Raw genomic sequence first — 17,822 nt, forward strand, 5'->3', positions numbered from 1 at the left:
ACCCCTCCCCCCACCACTATATATTTTTTTAAAAAGCATGCTTTGGAAGCATGGGATATTGATTGGTTTCACATTGTGTACAAACTTCTTACAAATGAGTTGACGATGCAATCAAATGCCTTTCTGAAGAGAAAGGGATTGAGGGACACAGTGAGAAGCCAGTCTTTGGCTGTTGGGTGTGACCTGTCAAAAATATCTAGCTAATGGACTTTTGCTACTATGACAAGTTTTCACAAATCATTTGGGGCTGGACTTGAAACAAAAGGACAGTGTGCTGATTCATTCTGCCACCCAGATGCCCTTTCAGATGCATGACTTAAAAGTTTCTCTGCCTATAATTAGTACTGAAATTCTATGGGGTTTTAAAATTTAATGGATCTTCAATAAAACATAATGGTCAAGATGATGGACTTAGAAATGTTTGAATTGTAAGGTTATTGCAGAAGACAGTTGTGCATCTGTGACCCAGCAATCTTTAAAGGTGAAAGTAGTGAAGATTTGATGCTAGTAATGAGCTGAAATATTGTATACATCAGTACAGAAAGTGTCAGGATTTAGAGATTTGTTCTGTTGCCAATATCCTTTTTCTTCTGAACATTACTGTGTTGGTGGTAATAAATGTTTTATTTCAATGGTTTTGACGTCCTAGGTTGACAAAAAAGAAAAAGAGAAAGAAAATGAAAGGGAGAAGAATGCACTTACAGCTTTTGCTGCAAATGCAACAGTAAAAGGGTCAAATTCTCCTTTGAATGTGAAAAATAAGTCACCAGTGTCATCCACAGTCCGGTAAGGGGCACTGCACACTTATCTTCTATCAAAGTTTATTGTACAGAAGTGTAGAATTCTAAAATGTGGATCACAGTGCGGATGTTAGCGAATAAGTGATTGAAGTATAAACTTTGTAGTTTAAAATAAAATACCAATGACATATACAAAGGAAGCAGATAAATCAGTTTTAATTATGGTTGGCTTTTTCTCCTAGGTCTCTAATTAACTGACTTCCCCTTGTTTTAACTGTATTATACAGTTGATCATTATTTTGTTTTACAATAGATCATCAGCAAAAACGTCAGCTTCCGTAGCGAATGCAAAATTGCTTAGTTCACCACCTGGCTCAGTAAAGAATTCATCAATCCAGCGACCACCTTCTCCTGGAAATGTTCGTCCAGGCAGAACTTCTGAGAATGAGAAAAAGGACCAAGAGAAAGAGAGTCTAAAAACTGAAGAGAATACAGATAAACAGCTACCTGTATCACCGCCTACATCAGCAGTTAAACAGCCAATGTCTACTGAAGAGTCTGCGACAAAACCAGAGTGTAAAGGTATGAGTAACTGAGAAGCAATCTGTCCAAAATGGCAAGGGAGCGGAGTTTGTGGTGGGGACCCAAAGATAGTGGGCTGAATGTTACCTGCTCACCGCCATTCTCAGCAGGGACCTTGAAGAAAGGCGTGCAGCGCGTGCAAGTTCTCCACTGCTGAACCCCCACGATATTATGAGCGGGGGTTCATTTAAGTAATAAGTATCTGCACAGTCTCATAAGGCGCATTTAAGTATATAAGTACAAATGCTGGTTGATCAGTTCAGGTGATGCATTATAGTGAGGTTAGTAATATACAAAGATGACAACTTTTTATATAGTGCCTTTAACATAAAACATCCCAAGGTGCATCATAGAGGCATTATAAATCGCAATATGACAGAGATATTACGGCAAATGACAAAAAGCTTGGCAAAGAGGTAGGTTTTAAGGAGTGTATTAAGGAGGTGCTCAAGATGCTGGAATTAAAGGAGAACAGGGTTCTAAGGCTGAAGGAGATTACAGAGCTAGGGAGTGATCAGACCGTGGGCGGATTTGAAAATAAGAATGAGAATTTTAAAATCGAGGCATTGTTGAACTGGGAGCTAATGTAGGTCAGTGAGTACGGGTGATGGGTGAACAGCATTTGGTGCGAGGTAGAAAAGGGCAGCAGAGTTTTGGATAACCTCAAGTTTATAGTCAGAGTAGAAATGAAAGAATAGTCAGGATGAATGCGTGGCTTGAGAGATGGTGCAGGAGGGAGGGGTTCAGATTTTTGGGACATTGGGACCGGTTCTGGGGGAGGTGGGACTATTACAAATTGGACGGTCTACACCTGGGCCGGACTGGAACCAATGTCCTTGGGGGTGCTTTTGCTAACGCTGTTGGGGAGGGTTTAAACTAATGTGGCAGGGGGATGGGAACCAAATGAGGAGGTCAGTGGACAGTAAGGAAGTAGTAACTAAAGCCTGTAAGGAACTAGATAATGAAGTCAGCGTGACTAAGGAAAAGAGTAGACAGGGAGCAGATGATGAACGCAAAGGGACTGGTGGTCTGAGGTGCATTTGTTTTAATGCAAGAAGTGTAGTAGGTAAGGCAGGTGAACTTAGGGCCTGGATTAGTACCTGGGAGTATGTTATTGCTATTACTGAGACTTGGTTGAGGGAAGGGCACGATTGGCAACTAAATATCCCAGGATATCGATGCTTCCGGCGGGATAGAGAGGGAGGTAAAAGGGGTGGAGGAGTTGCAGTACTGGTCAAAGAGGATATCACAGCTGTGCTGAAGGAGGGCACTATGGAGGACTCGAGCAGTGAGGCAATATGGACAGAACTCAGAAATAGGAAGGGTGCGGTAGAGGTGCAAATATGTAAACAGATTATGGAAAGATGTAGGAGCAACAGGGTGGTGGTGATAGGAGATTTTAATTTTCCCAACATTGACTGGGGTTCACTTAGTGTTAGAGGTCCAGATGGAGCAGAATTTGTAAGGAGCATCCAGGAGGGTTTTCTAGAGCAGTATGTAAATAGTCCAATTCGGGAAGGGGCCATACTGGACCTGGTGTTGGGGAATGAGCCCGGCCAGGTGGTTGAAGTTTCAGTAGGGGACTACTTTGGGAATAGTGCTCACAATTCCGTAAGTTTTAGAATACTCATGGACAAAGACGAGAGTGGTCCCAAAGGAAGAGTGCTAAATTGGGGGAAGGCCAACTATACCAAAATTCGGCAGGAGCTGGGGAATGTAGATTGGGAGCAGCTGTTTGAAGGTAAATCCACATTTGATATGTGGGAGGCTTTTAAAGAGAGGTTGATTAGCGTGCAGGAGAGACATGTTCCTGTGAAAATGAGGGATAGAAATGGCAAGATTAGGGAACCATGGATGACAGGTGAAATTGTGAGACTAGCTAAGAGGAAAAAGGAAGCATACATAAGGTCTAGGAGGCTGAAGAAAGACGAAGCTTTGAAAGAATATCGGGAATGTAGGACCAATCTGAAACGAGGAATTAAGAGAGCTAAAAGGGGTCATGAAATATCTTTAGCAAACAGGGTTAAGGAAAATCCCAAAGCCTTTTATTCATATATAAGGAGCAAGAGGGTAACTAGAGAAAGGATTGGCCCACTCAAGGACAAAGGAGGAAAGTTATGCGTGGAGTCAGGGAAAATGGGTGAGATTCTAAATGAGTACTTTGCATCGGTATTCACCGAGGAGAGGGACATGACGGATGTTGAGGTTAGGGACAGATGTTTGATTACTCTAAGTCAAGTCGGCCTAAGGAGGGAGGAAGTGTTGGGTGTTCTAAAAGGCATTAAGGTGGACAAGTCCCCAGGTCCGGATGGGATCTATCCCAGGTTACTGAGGGAAGCGAGAGGGGAAATAGTTGGGGCCTTAACAGATATCTTTGCAGCATCCTTAAACACGGGTGAGGTCCCGGAGGACTGGAGAATTGCTAATGTTGTCCCCTTGTTTAAGAAGGGTAGCAGGGAAAATCCAGGTAATTATAGACCGGTGAGCCTGACGTCAGTGGTAGGGAAGCTGCTGGAGAAGATAGTGAGGGATAGGATCTATTCCCATTTGGAAGAAAATGGGCTTATCAGTGATAGGCAACATGGTTTTGTGCAGGGAAGGTCATGTCTTACCAACTTAATAGAATTCTTTGAGGAAGTGACAAAGTTGATTGATGAGGGAAGGGCTGTCGATGTCATATACATGGACTTCAGTAAGGCGTTTGATAAGGTTCCCCATGGTAGGTTGATGGAGAAAGTGAAGTCGCATGGGGTCCAGGGTGTACTAGCTAGATGGATAAAGAACTGGCTGGGCAACAGGAGACAGAGAGTAGCAGTGGAAGGGAGTTTCTCAAAATGGAGACGTGTGACCAGTGGTGTTCCACAGGGATCCGTGCTGGGACCACTGTTGTTTGTGATATACATAAATGATTTGGAGGAAAGTATAGGTGGTCTGATTAGCAAGTTTGCAGACGACACTAAGATTGGTGGAGTAGCAGATAATGAAGGGGACTGTCAGAGAATACAGCAGAATATAAATAGATTGGAGAGTTGGGCAGAAAAATGGCAGATGGAGTTCAATCAGGGCAAATGCGAGGTGATGCATTTTGGAAGATCCAATTCAAGAGTGAATTATACAGTAAATGGAAAAGTCCTGGGGAAAATTGATGTACAGAGAGATTTGGGTGTTCAGGTCCATTGTTCCCTGAAGGTGGCAACGCAGGTCAATAGAGTGGTCAAGAAGGCATACGGCATGCTTTCCTTCATCGGACGGGGTATTGAGTACAAGGGTTGGCAGGTCATGTTACAGTTGTATAAGACTTTGGTTCGGCCACATTTGGAATACTGCGTGCAGTTCTGGTCGCCACATTAGCAAAAGGATGTAGATGCTTTGGAGAGGGTGCAGAGGAGGTTCACCAGGATGTTGCCTGGTATGGAGGGCGCTAGCTATGAAGAGAGGTTGAGCAGATTAGGATTATTTTCATTAGAAAGACGGAGGTTGAGGGGGGACCTGATTGAGGTGTACAAAATCATGAGAGGTATAGACAGGGTGGATAGCAAGAAGCTTTTTCCCAGAGTGGGGGATTCAATTACTAGGGGTCACGAGTTCAAAGTGAGAGGGGAAAAGTTTAGGGGGGATATGCTTGGAAAGTTTTTTACGCAGAGGGTGGTGGGTGCCTGGAACGCGTTGCCAGCGGAGGTGGTAGACGTGGGCACGATAGCGTCTTTTAAGATGTATCTAGACAGATACATGAATGGGCAGGAAGCAAAGAGATACAGACCCTTAGAAAATAGGCGACATGTTTAGATAGAGGATCTGGATCGGCGCAGGCTTGGAGGGCCGAAGGGCCTGTTCCTGTGCTGTAATTTTCTTTGTTCTCTTTGTTCTTTTACAGAAGGGGGAATGTGGGAGGCTGGCCAGATGTGCACTATAATAGTCAAGCCAGGAGGTAACAACAGCATGGATGAGGGTTTCAGAAGCAGAAAATCTGAGGCAGGGTCGGGTGATGTTTTAGAGGTGGAAATAGGCGGTCTGAGTGATGGGACAGATATGTGGTTGAAAGCTCATCCCGGGGTCACATAGACACTGAGGTTGTGAACGCTCTGGTTCAGCGTCAGTTGCCAGGGAGCGGAGTTTGTGGTGGGGGCACAAAGATAGTGGGCTGAATTTTACCTTTTTGCCACCATTCTTGGTGGCAACCTTGAAGAAAGGCGTGCATCACGCGTGAGTTCTCCACCGCCACTGAGCCCCCACGATATTACGAGCGGGGGCTCATTTAAATGGAGGAGGTAGAGGGGGCAGCCGCACAATCCCTGGCAACGGCCAGGGTAGGTATATTATACCCGCCTGCATCTCTCTTGCTGGCGGCTCAAAAAAGTTCCTTCATTCACCTGGCTCAATTAACCAGGCTTATGGGAAAGATTTCATAGATTTAAAACAACCTGTAACTTACAAAAATTACTAGTTCCATTCAGAGAGCTTTGAGCCCATTCTTACTCAGGATTTAAAGAAAATATATATTTTGAATCATAGTTAATTTCAGTACTCCTTCCATGCACCTAGTGATTGGCCACTCACTCACTCCAAGAACAATTTTATAAGCATAATTGGATAAATTGTCTTTAGCATATCTGGTGTAGTGATATACATGTCATGTGTCAGAAATTCAGGTGTACATTTCAGCTCACCCCATCCTTCCCTCTGCAGGCAAATTATTGATCTAGTTAGGAAACTGGCTGAGTGGCAGGAGACAGAGTAACAATAATAGACAGCTACTCTAATTGGGATGTGACTAGAGGTGTCCTGCAAGGATCTGTATTGGGGCTTCAACTATTCACTGTATAAATGACTTAAATGATGAGATAGAAAGCCATGTATCCAAGTTTTCTGATGACACAAAAGATAGATGGCATTGTAAGCAGTGCAGATGGGAGCATTAATTACACAGATATTGATAGATCAAATGGATTTCCATGTAGGCAATTATGAGGTTATTCACTTTGGATCTAAAAAGGATAGATCAGAGTACTTTCTAAATGGTGAAAAGCTGGAACAGTGGAGGTCCAAAGAGACTTGGGGGTCCAGATACATAGATCATAAAAGCGACATAAGCAGGTACTGAAAATAATCAAAAAGGCTAATGGAATGCTGGCCTTTACATCCAGAGGGACAGAATTCAAGGCAGTGGAAGTCATGCTGCAACTATACAAAGCCCTGCTTAGACTACACCTGAAGTACTGAGAGCAGTTCTGGGCACCAAACCTTGAGGATATATTGGGCGTGGAGGGAGTTCAGCATTGGCACACCAGAATGATAGTGGACTCCAAGGGTTAGATTACAAAGGGAAATACACAAATTAGGGCTGTAATCCCTGGACTTTAGATGGTTATGGGGTGATTTGTTCACAGTTTTCAAGATTTTAAGGGGAACAGATAGAGTAGATAGATACTATCCACTGTTTGGGGAGTCTAGGACTAGGGGGCATAGTCTAAAAATTAGAGCCATGCCTTTTAGGAGTGAAATTAGGAAAAACTTCTACACGCAAAGGCTCTCACAAAAGACAATTGATGCTTAGTCAATTGTTAATTTTAAATCTGGGATTGATAAATTTTTGTTAACAAAAGATATTAAGGGTTCTGGGGTAATCGGAGTTAAGTCGAAGATCAGCCATGATCTCATTGAATGTTAGAACAGATTCAAATAGTGCTAAACGGTCTACTCTTCTGAATCTATAATTTTGTGTGTCTGTTTTTTTAATCAATGGGTAAATCATGGGGTGCATGTCTGATTATTTTTGAAAAGTATTTGTCCACTGTTTACATTTAAACAGCATATTGGGCGGCACAGTGGCGCAGTGGTTAGCACTGCAGCCTCACAGCTCCAGGGACCCGGGTTCGATTCCGGGTACTGCCTGTGTGGAGTTTGCAAGTTCTCCCTGTGTCTGCGTGGGTTTTCTCCGGGTGCTCCGGTTTCCTCCCACAAGCCAAAAGACTTGCAGGTTGATAGGTAAATTGGCCATTATAAATTGTCACTAGTATAGGTAGGTGGTAGGGAAATATAGGGACAGGTGGGGATGTTTGGTAGGAAGATGGGATTAGTGTAGGATTAGTATAAATGGGTGGTTGATGTTTGGCACAGACTCGGTGGGCCGAAGGGCCTGTTTCAGTGCTGTATCTCTAATCTCATCTAAATCTAAAAAAATCTAAATTTGAATATTTTTTTCTATTTGCGTAGAAACTGTTCCAATCATACTGTCTGCTACTCCTGGTAAGATCACAGCAGGTACTACTGATCCAGCAGAAGCTACACGACTTCTGACTGAGAAACGGCGAATAGCACGGGAACAGAGGGATCGGGAGGAAGAAGAGAAAAGAGAACAAGAGGAGAGAGAAAGGTATCTCATTTTTTTATCTAGTTTAGAAGTATTTTTGAAATTTGAATAATTCACTCTCAAAACAATCCTCAGCCAAATTTTATCAAATGTGTGATGGAAAATCCAGCTTGCAATATTGTACTTGGGAGTTCAATGCTTGCCTAACTTGCATCAAGTCTTGTTCACCCATCACTTCTGTGCTCGCTGACCTACATTTGCTCCCAGTTTGGCAACACCACAACTTTAAAATTCTCGTCCTTGTTTTCCAATCCCTCCATGGCCTCACCTCTCCCTATCTCTGTTGTCACTTGCAATCCTACAAGCCTTAGAGATCTCTGCGCTCATCTTGGGCATCCCAGATTTAAGTCACTCTCATTAGTGGCCAAGCCTTCAGCTGCCCAGGCCCTAAGCCCTTGAAATCCCTCCCTAAACTCGACCCCTCTCTATCTTCCTTCAAAATGCTCCTTAAAAGCAATGGGCTGGATTTTATGGCTCCCCCCCCCCCCCCCCCCAAAGAAATGGGCCGGAGGTGGGGAGTGGGGGGGGTGGGCGCCTATAGAATCGCGGTTGGGGATGGAGGGCCCGTCGCCAAGCAATTTTGCCAGGAGCAGGGTCGGCTGACGACAGCCTTCCTGCCCAGAGGCCTATTGAGGCCCCTTAAGTGGCCTATTAGCCACCACTTAAGGACTTTCCCACCCCCGCCGAGGCCTGGGGTTCCAGTGCTGAGCCTGGGTCTCGGCACTGCCGATACTGCTGAGTTGTCGGCCCTGTGATTGGCTGGCCGCTCTTGGAGGCGGGGATCCTTGTCGTTAAAGGGATGGAGATCCTGGCATGGGAAACTTCATTTCGGGAACAACAGAGGATTATGCCAGCGGGCTCGAAAAGGCTAAACCGCCTTTTCGGCCGCAGCCCCGTTGGCTGCACAAAATCCAGACCAAGCTTTTCGTTATCTGTCCTAATATTTCCTTATTTGATTTGTTATAAAATTTTGTTTGGTAATGCACCTGTGAAATGCCTTGGGCCATTTCACTATGTTAAAGGGGCTATATAGATGTAATTTTTTGTTGTACCTTATAGTGCATACTGGGTAGAGTTATCTTCCCACTGATGGAACTATCTTCGAGTTGTGTTGCATAAATTTCAATATGCCATTGCATTATGCCTTTTAAAATTGAAATATTTAAATGAATAGACTAGCTGGAGTTGAGTAGCAGTCTCGGATAAAAAAGATTGAGGTGGGAAGCAATTGATAAGTATCTGAACCAAGAAATAATATTTCAATCTGTGCCCATCACAATGTCTCCAATACTGGTGCAATTATTGAATTTAATAATAATTAGTACCACCAAGGTATGAGCCCTTTTTAAAAATAGCACTGTCAAAACTACCATTTCATGATCTGCTTATCATAATGATGAATCCTCTGAATGCACTTGTTTCCTGAAATGGTTGATCTCAAAATAGATTCCATTATGCTATTGAGGAAACCATTCTAGACTCCTATTTGGGGCCCATTGTTTGTGGGGAAGTAATTCAGTGAAAAATTTGAAGTAATGTTGAGTGACTCTGTGCGCTTGAAACTTGTCATTATGCGGACCCATTATTACATCTGATTTCACAAACAGTGAGGGGAGTGATGTGGGAAGTTTCTACCTGTAAGGCTGCAAAGTTATGCAACTGCAGCTATATTTTAATTAAAGATCAAGCAGTGTGAGAAAGTAAAACAACCATATCTTTACCTTTTAAAGACAGAAAATATAGGAGATGAACTATCACCTGCAAAAACAGTCATTGGATGGGAGCCTTCATTAATAAAATTAAAAGTTGAATGTTCATTAGGGGAGTAGGTTTCAACCATTTCAACTTGGGTGGTACTGGATTCCAGTGTTCATTTTTAAAGGCGAAATAATGCCTAATACTGCAAAATAGGCTCCAAGAATTGGAGATATTATCTTTGATGAAATGCAGACTTGGAGGAGGTATGATTTGAGTATTTTAAAAAGATGAGATTAAATTCTCTTCGGATGCATTTATTATTTTAACACGCATGTCAAATGCTCAGCCAGTGAGCAAGGTTAGATATTGGGAAGTATTTCCCTTCATTTCTTCTGAGACATATTACTGAAACATGCAAGAAGCATGAATTTCCTACAAATATTCAAAAGTGAATTGGATAGGTTTCCAAGAGGTTACATATCTTTAAATTGTGAGTAAACTAGGATTAGAATGACCGATGGAATACTACAGTCTCTGGAACTTTGCTTGATTACCTTAGGGAGTTGAAGAGAAACTTTCCAGACTTTATTCTGAATTGGCTTTGGGAATTTTACCATTTCTATGAGGCGATTGAATCATTGAGGCGATAGGTCAGTGGAGTATCTGGCTATAATTCAACTGGATGTGGTTGGCGTGATTTTTTTTCACCCTTTTTTGTATGCACTGTACATGCCCAGCTTTTTGTTTTTATTTCTAGCATTCGTAGTTATTTTTTTAAATTAAAGGCACATTTGGTCAGTCAACATTTGAAAGATAAATGTAGGCTACCAAGCTTTAGGTGGGAACCTTCATTAGAGTTAAAGCATCCATTTTTGAAAGCATCTTCTAAAGAGAACACATATATCCAAAATGGTGCACTTTTGTTTCGTGCATGTCAGAACAAAATGTTTATGCATTGCTGTTAAATTTAGGCAAATGAAAGAAGAAATGTTGCGACGAAAATCTGAAGAAAAAGCTCGCCGTGTGGAGGAAGCTCGGAGACTTGAAGAAGAAAGGAGACTTCAAGAAGCACAACAAAAGCTTGAAGAGGAACGTCAGCTTCTGGAGGAAAGGGCTCAAAAAGAGAGAGATGAAAAAGAGCGCTTGCAAAAGCAAGTGAGTATTCAGTTTATTCTGTATATAATGTACAGTATATAATTAGTACAGTTTCAATCACATTAACGTCTCGCAAAGTGAAGTAAATGCAATTAATAATTAAATGTTGATCATTAAAGTGCTGGTACTCTGGTCTTGGTGCAGTGGCAGTTGGGCCACTGTTCCTTAGCGCCGTTTGTGCAAGCAGTGAAATGTGCTGACCTTGCACTGAAATGCAAGATCAGCTCATTTAAACATTAGTGCGGCATATGACTTGAGTGCATAAGGACACAAGAATTCTACAAGCTGCTGCTGCACTCAAAGCTGCCCTGGGAAAGAAGAGGAGTGGCATCAACATCTTTCCACCCAATGTGACAAATGGATAGAACTAGGCGATACCACTCTCAATGCATGTGCACCCCACACCATTAAGAGTACAAAATAGTTTAGGATCTCAATCTTTGCTGTATGCTAAATATTTTGTTTTGGGATATAGTTGTGTTCAAGAAATAATTATGGACATAGTTACAGGCCTCCTATGTAGCACTTCCTCTGTTAAAGGATGCATGTGGTTTGCTCCATTTTGACTGTTCGCTACATTATGTCGCTCTTCAGGTTTTGCCCTTGTGTTTCACAGAGTGTCCAGCCATGGCTTCGGTGTCCTTGAAATTCCACCCCCCAACTGCCAACAACATGTAGTTTTCTTTTCAAATAATAGTACAACGGATAGGCATAAAATGCATCCTGGAAGCTGCCAGTGTTTTTTTTTGTTCTAGGGATATGAGCTTCGGTGGCAAGGCAAACATTTATTGCCATCCCTAATTGCCCTTGAGAAGGTGGTGGTGAGCTGCCTTCTTGAACTGCTGCAATTCATGTGATGTAGGTACATCCACAGTGTAATGGTTTGTTCTGTAATGGTTTGATACAACTGAGTGGCTTGCTAGGCCATTTCAGAGGACAGTTGAGAGTCAACCACATTGCTGTGGTCCTGGAGTCACATGTAGGCCAGACCAGGCAAGAATGGCAGATTTTCTCCCCTGAAGGACATTAGTGAACTAGGTGGGCTTTTACAACAATCCAGCAGTTTAATGATCATTATTAATGAGACTAGCAATTTAGTCCAGATTTGTTAATTAATTGAATTTAAATTTCCACAGCTGCCGTGGTGGGATTTGAACTCCTGGGCTGGATTTTACATTGGGTGGACAGGAGTTGGCCGCCGGCGTAAAGTCCGGTGGCAAACCCGCTTCTGTCGAGCCTGGGGATCCATTCCACATTTTACGGGTCTCCAGGCTTTAATTGTTCCAAGGTGGGACTTCCACCCGCTTGAGGGAGGAAGTCCTGTCTCATTGAACTGCTGACCAATCAGCGGGCCGGTAGCTCTTAGTCCCAGCAGGGCCACCGGGAGTGGTGGCCACTTCTAGGACTGCAGCCCAACCGAGGACATGGAGCCAGGCGTCCAGGTAAGTTTGGGTTGCCTCGCCGGGGGTAATCGGTCATGCCCCATCGAGGCACGGGTGGTGTCTTGGGTCCTAGGAATGGTTGGGGAAGCGGGGGCGATTGTCAGGGCCCACCCCTGTGGCACAGAGAGGCCACCAGCTTTTCCTGGCAGCCTTTCCCAGCTCCAGGACGCCTGCTTGCCGTGGGTAAATTCCCGATGGAGGCGGGCGAAGGCTCTGAAGTGGCTGTTAATTGGCCACTTAAGGGCCTTGATTGGCCTGGGGCGGGCAGCCTGTTGTTTTGCCCCCCCGCCCTACGTAAAGTGGGGTGGATGGGGAGCAGGTCAGGAAGGCCCCCCCGCTCCATTGTACACCCCCCCCCCCCCCCGTCGCCATCGTTGGGGTGGCAAAATCCCGGCCCTTGTCTCTGGAACCTTAATTCATGTCTCTGGATTACTAGTCCAGTAACATTACCACTTTGCCAATGAGCCTTATTGTGCATGACTCTACACCTATGTTCACATACAAGCTACTCATTCATGTATTAAAAACACTTTCTGTTCATGAAGGGGGGTATAGGCCTGATTGGCTGCATACATGCTATCATAATGCCCTGCACTGGAGGAATCTAGCCAGATAGTAAAAGTGCATAGTTCTCTTGTGCTGCCTGTTTTCCTTAGGGAGGTCATCCTAGGCAGACTGTGGCCAGGGTGGGGCAACTGTGCATTCCAGGTTGGGAAATTTGGCAAATATTTCTTACTGTTGCTTGGAAGGACCCAGTAGTGAAAAAGTTTCAAGACTGCAGTCATCTGGATGACTGCTGGCAGCCATTCTCATCAGTGCTTTGGAGGTCTTGCAGTAGGTTTGTCGACAGTTGTCAAGACATGTATGGATAATTGTAATCTCCCCATGCACATTTCTTGCACATCCAGGTCTGATTTTGGTCCTGTAAACACCAGTTGGCTGTGCAAGAGCAGCTCTTAATTGATTTAAAGTGCAAACATATGTCCAGCATGCCTCCCATGGTGCTCCTTTCCTATTTCTTCCCATAAATGGAAAGGAATAGCCAGAGGGATATTCATTGCTCCTATGGAAGCAATGCACAACAACTGTTCTCTGGGGAACAAGAGATAGCCAGTTAGGCTCTGCTTCAAGAAGCTTTCAGTAACTTATTTTCCCTAAAAACAGAAGTGAAGGAAAGAAAAATCCAATAAACTGCTTCAGGCAAAATCTCCCAATAAAAATTAGCCTCAACAGTGAAAACACATGAAAGAGGTACCCATGTTATCTGAGCATCTGGAACACTCTTCAGGTGCTTTGATTGCACTGTAGGTCTAGAGCTTGTTGATACACTATTCATGTTTCTGATAAGCTGGGTGCACAGTTGGTGTGCAGATATTTCTGGAACATGTTGCAAACTCCACACGGGGTACTAAGCAGGCTCCAGCACTCCATAACGTGAGGAGCAGATGCTCCATGCGTAGCTACACTTTGGGTGTTCACTGTATTGGCCCTTGGATTTTGTTTTTGTTTTATTCCTAGTGGAAGTTGTCAAATGACAGTGAATGCAGTCTGTTGTCACTTCAAAATCAAATTGCACTTTGGGGAATTTCAGTCTGCGATTTATGTAAAATTGGGAAATTTATGCCATCTACCAGTATCTGAAAATATTTTTGTGGTTGGAGAATAATGCCAGAAACTGAAATGAGCTTGTATCTATTTAATCTAACAGTCCAATCTGTTAATTTTCTTTTGAATTTGAAAGATTCTGCTCCATTCATGGGAAATATGAACCTCAAGTAGGTTTGAATGTGTTTAACAATGTGAACCATATGCTAGGCTTGTAACCATAGCTGTATGATGCATTGTCAAGATAACTCAAGTATTGCTGAGAAGGTGTTTGCCGCACTTGCAGTTTAAATCTCGCTTCATTTGCATCCTGTATAACTGTAGGCATATAGCCTATCTTAAGTTCTTGGGCAGTATGTTCTAAGTGTGCATAAAAATCATTGTATGACATTGCAGATAGGCGGTCATTCACATAGTTCCCTATTTGTAATGCACCTGCCCCAGTTAATTTCTGACTGGTTAAATCTTATTTGTTCCTGTTGCCAGTTTGAGCTGGTATTTTTGAAGAAGTAGGTTAGATTGGTTATTTGTTTTGGAGTGTCCGTGTTTCTGTTTCTTTTCAAGTTCATTCTATTTACTTCATCTCATCCTATCAATATATCGCATTCCTTTTTCCTTCATGTATTCATTTAGTTTCCCCTTAAATGCATCAACACTATTCACCTCAACCCTCTGTGGTAGTGAGCTCCACATTCTCATCATTTTAAGCAAAAAACTTACTCCTGAATTCTTTATTGAATTTATTAGTGACTATTGTATTTATGGCCCCTAGTTTTGGACTCCACCATAAGTGGAAACATCTTCTGTGCTTCTACCCTATTGAACCTCTTCATAATTTTTAGGACCTCTCTTGGGTCTAATCTTTTTACTTCTCTCCTTTTGAACTCTATTCTGGTAGAAATGAACCCCCATGCTTCTTTGCACTACTTATGGTTTTGTTAATCTACGTTGGTACTTTTACTGATGTGCCTCTCTATCCCATTTAAGTTCTTATTTTCCAAGGCATAGGTAGCCATCTGATCCCTCCGACCAAAATGCACCACCTCACACTTAGCTCTATAGAAATTCCTTTGCCAGTTATAGTCCATTCTGCAGAATGGTTAATGTTGTCTTGTATTTTGTCGCAGCGCTCCTCAGTATTAACTATACTCCCCAATTTGGTGTGATCTACAAATTTTGATATAGTACTTGAGAGTCAAAATTATTTAGTGAATTGTGACCAGTAATTCCAGTACTGATCCTTATGGAACACCACTTCCCACCTACTGCCAGTCTGAGTAACTGTCTTTAACCCTTCCTCACTGATCCTTGTTTTCTAGCCAGGTTGCATCCATTGGCTTGGCTACCAGCTGAGCTAAGTTTGAACTTTAGACCAGCTGGCAATATCAGCAACCGATTATATGCTCCTTAGACATTCCTAGCAAGCAAATAAAATGGAGAAAAAGGACACAAGTGTTAGGATAGTAGAGGCTAATATAGATACTGGCATTTTACAATAGGCACCAGCGATAATCCACTTGAGATGTGGTTGCAGTGCCAGACATTACCTGCAAAGTGCTGCAAAGTTGAGTCAGCATGTCTGTACCAAAATCTGCCAAAAGTGAGGCCTATGATCCTGGCAGCAGATGCTCAAAGAACCTGCTTTAGAAATTCCCTGACCATGTGGAAATGATTGGGAATCATGGGAGAAGGGTGAAGATGGTGGCCAGGTGTCCTTTGAGCAGAATTCTTTCTTAAAATGGTGCACTTACCATGTGGCCAAATCCTTTTGAGTATGGTCACAAAGCTCTGGGACAAGTTAACAATGCTTAACTCTATAGTTAGACTGACTTTAGAGTCCACAGAGGCTCAGCAGATCTGTTATTTATTGATTTTTTTTTTAATTTGTTGTGGAGGGTTGTGGGTGTCACTGGCTAGACCAGCATTTATTGCTCATCCCTAATTGCCCTTGAGAAGGTGGTGGTGAGCTGCCTTCTTGAACCGCTGCAGTCCATGTGGGGTAGGTACACCCATAGTGTTGTTAGGAAGGGAGTTCCAGAATTTTGACCCAGTGACAGTGAAGGAACGGCGATGTAGTTCCAAGTCAGGATGGTATGTGACTTGGAGGGGAACTTGCAGGTGATGGTGTTCCCATGCATCTGCTGCCCTTATCCTTCTAGGTGGTAGAAGTCACAGGTTTGGAAAGTGCTGTGTGAGGAGCCTTGGTGCTTTGCTGCAGTGCATCTTGTACATGGTGTACACTGCTGCCACTGTGTGTCGGTGGTTGAGGCAGTGAATGTTTGTAGATGGGGTGCCAGTCAAGCGGGCTGCTTTCTCCTGGATGGTGTCGAGCTTCTTGAGTGTTGTTGGAGCTGCACTCATCCAGGCAAGTGGAGAATATTCCATCACACTCCTGACATGTGCCTTGTCGATGGTGGGCAGGATTTGGGGAGTCAGGAGGTGAATTACTCTCCGCAGGATTCCTAGCCTCTGACCTGCTCTTGTCGCCATAGTATTTATATGGCTACTCCAGTTCAGTTTCTGGTCAATGGTAACCCCCATTATGTTGCACATCAGTCTTGAGTTCAAAAGTTGTACTCCAGGTCCTCTAACCTGGCCTGGTAAATCATTTTCAAAAATTTTACTCACCTTTTAACAGTGCTGTTACTTACATCACCTTCCACAGGCAAATAAAATTCTGCTTGAAAGATGTGTTTATCATGAATCTTGCCTTTGCTGTGGTTTCATGCAGTGTGTAGCAAGGGTGATGTGTATGGCATGCTGGCATCAAATTGCCAGTGTTTGCTTTCTGGACCAAATGCCTTGTACTGGTTTGGCAGCTGACTGGATTTTGTGGGATTCATTGTCATCTATCCGCACATCTACAATCACTACTCAATAGTTTAGTTTAGTTTAGTTTAGAGATACAGCACTGAAACAGGCCCTTCGGCCCACCGAGTCTGTGCCGACCATCAACCACCCATTTATACTAATCCTACACTAATCCCATATCCCCACCTGTCCCTATATTTCCCTACCACCTACCTATACTAGGGTCAATTTATAATGGCCAATTAACCTATCAACCTGCAAGTCTTTGGCATGTGGGAGGAAACCGGAGCACCCGGAGGAAACCCACGCAGACACAGGGAGAACTTGCAAACTCCGCACAGGCAGTACCCAGAATCGAAACAGGGTCCCTGGAGCTGTGAGGCTGCAGTGCTAACCACTGCGCCACTGTGCCGCCCATATCACCACACAACAAGATCACTAAGCTCCAAATCGGCTTGCCAGTTATGTGAGCCCTGCAAATATACTTCTCCAGAATGGATAAGACCCAAAAGATTAGCTGGTTGCAGAGAAGCTGTGGTGTTGAATCCTTTTTGGTTGAATCTGATTTGGTTTAAAGTGCAGTATCTCTTTCAATACATTATATAAGAATTTCTGTTCCGATAGCGAGGGCCATCTTTGTAAATCACAGTGCCTAACAATTTTTGTAACCATTGACTCAAATCTATATATTTGGTGTATTTTTTTTCCTCTTGTTGCTTCCTTCTTCCTCCATTCCTCACCAATGTAGATTGGGCCTCAATCTTGAAGCTTAAATGGTGGTCACTGGGAGGGTACAATATACTCTTCTACAGTTTTCCCCACAGTTGCTATTAATAACCAACTTGTCTGACTTGATATGCAAGAGATTTTGGTTCAGTCCATCTGGTTCAATAGCTAATTGGCATTAACAGCAGTATGGCTAGCATAGGAATGCTTTCAAATCATAGTGTTCGCCGTAGGTCAATGTCACCCTTAATTTGAGACATTTATTGCCATCCTTAGTTGCCCTTGTGAAGGTATAGAGAATTAATACATTTGAGTGGCTTGCTAGACCATTTCAGAAGGAAGTTGAGAATTAATCATGTTGTGGGACGGGAGTAACAGACAAGGACAAGGTCAAGTCCCCAAAGGACATTAATGAGCCAGTTGACTTTTCATAACATCCTGACAGCTTCATGGTCCTTTTACTGATACCAGCTTTTTATTTCCAGACTTTTTAAAATGAACTGAAATTGCCATAGTGAGATTTGAACACATTCTCTGATTTAGCAGTCCAGTAACATAACTGCTATACTGTATCATCGCTTCTGAATTTACTCTCTTGGACCATTTGGGTGGACGACAGAGCAGCGAATGTTCTGTCGCCACAGTTCACCCTTGCCATCCACCTCTGGTAGTTTGGCATATTTTCAGGAGTTT

General features: G+C 43.3%; 1 protein-coding gene across 4 annotated transcripts in view; it reads left to right on the forward strand.

Moving 5' to 3' along the window:
- LOC137361147 (ensconsin-like) overlaps nt 1–17,822 on the forward strand; it is a 161,115-nt gene that overhangs the window by 112,500 nt on the left and 30,793 nt on the right. For all 4 annotated transcript variants that reach the window (XM_068026090.1, XM_068026094.1, XM_068026097.1 and 1 more), the window contains 4 exons: nt 650–786; nt 1,054–1,322; nt 7,536–7,695; nt 10,362–10,545. In XM_068026090.1, coding sequence (XP_067882191.1) covers nt 650–786; nt 1,054–1,322; nt 7,536–7,695; nt 10,362–10,545 — 750 coding nt within the window. The remainder of the gene's footprint in view (nt 1–649; nt 787–1,053; nt 1,323–7,535; nt 7,696–10,361; nt 10,546–17,822) is intronic.

Source organism: Heterodontus francisci, chromosome 3, assembly GCF_036365525.1.
Source record: "Heterodontus francisci isolate sHetFra1 chromosome 3, sHetFra1.hap1, whole genome shotgun sequence".
Classification (NCBI taxonomy): Eukaryota; Metazoa; Chordata; class Chondrichthyes; order Heterodontiformes; family Heterodontidae; genus Heterodontus; species Heterodontus francisci.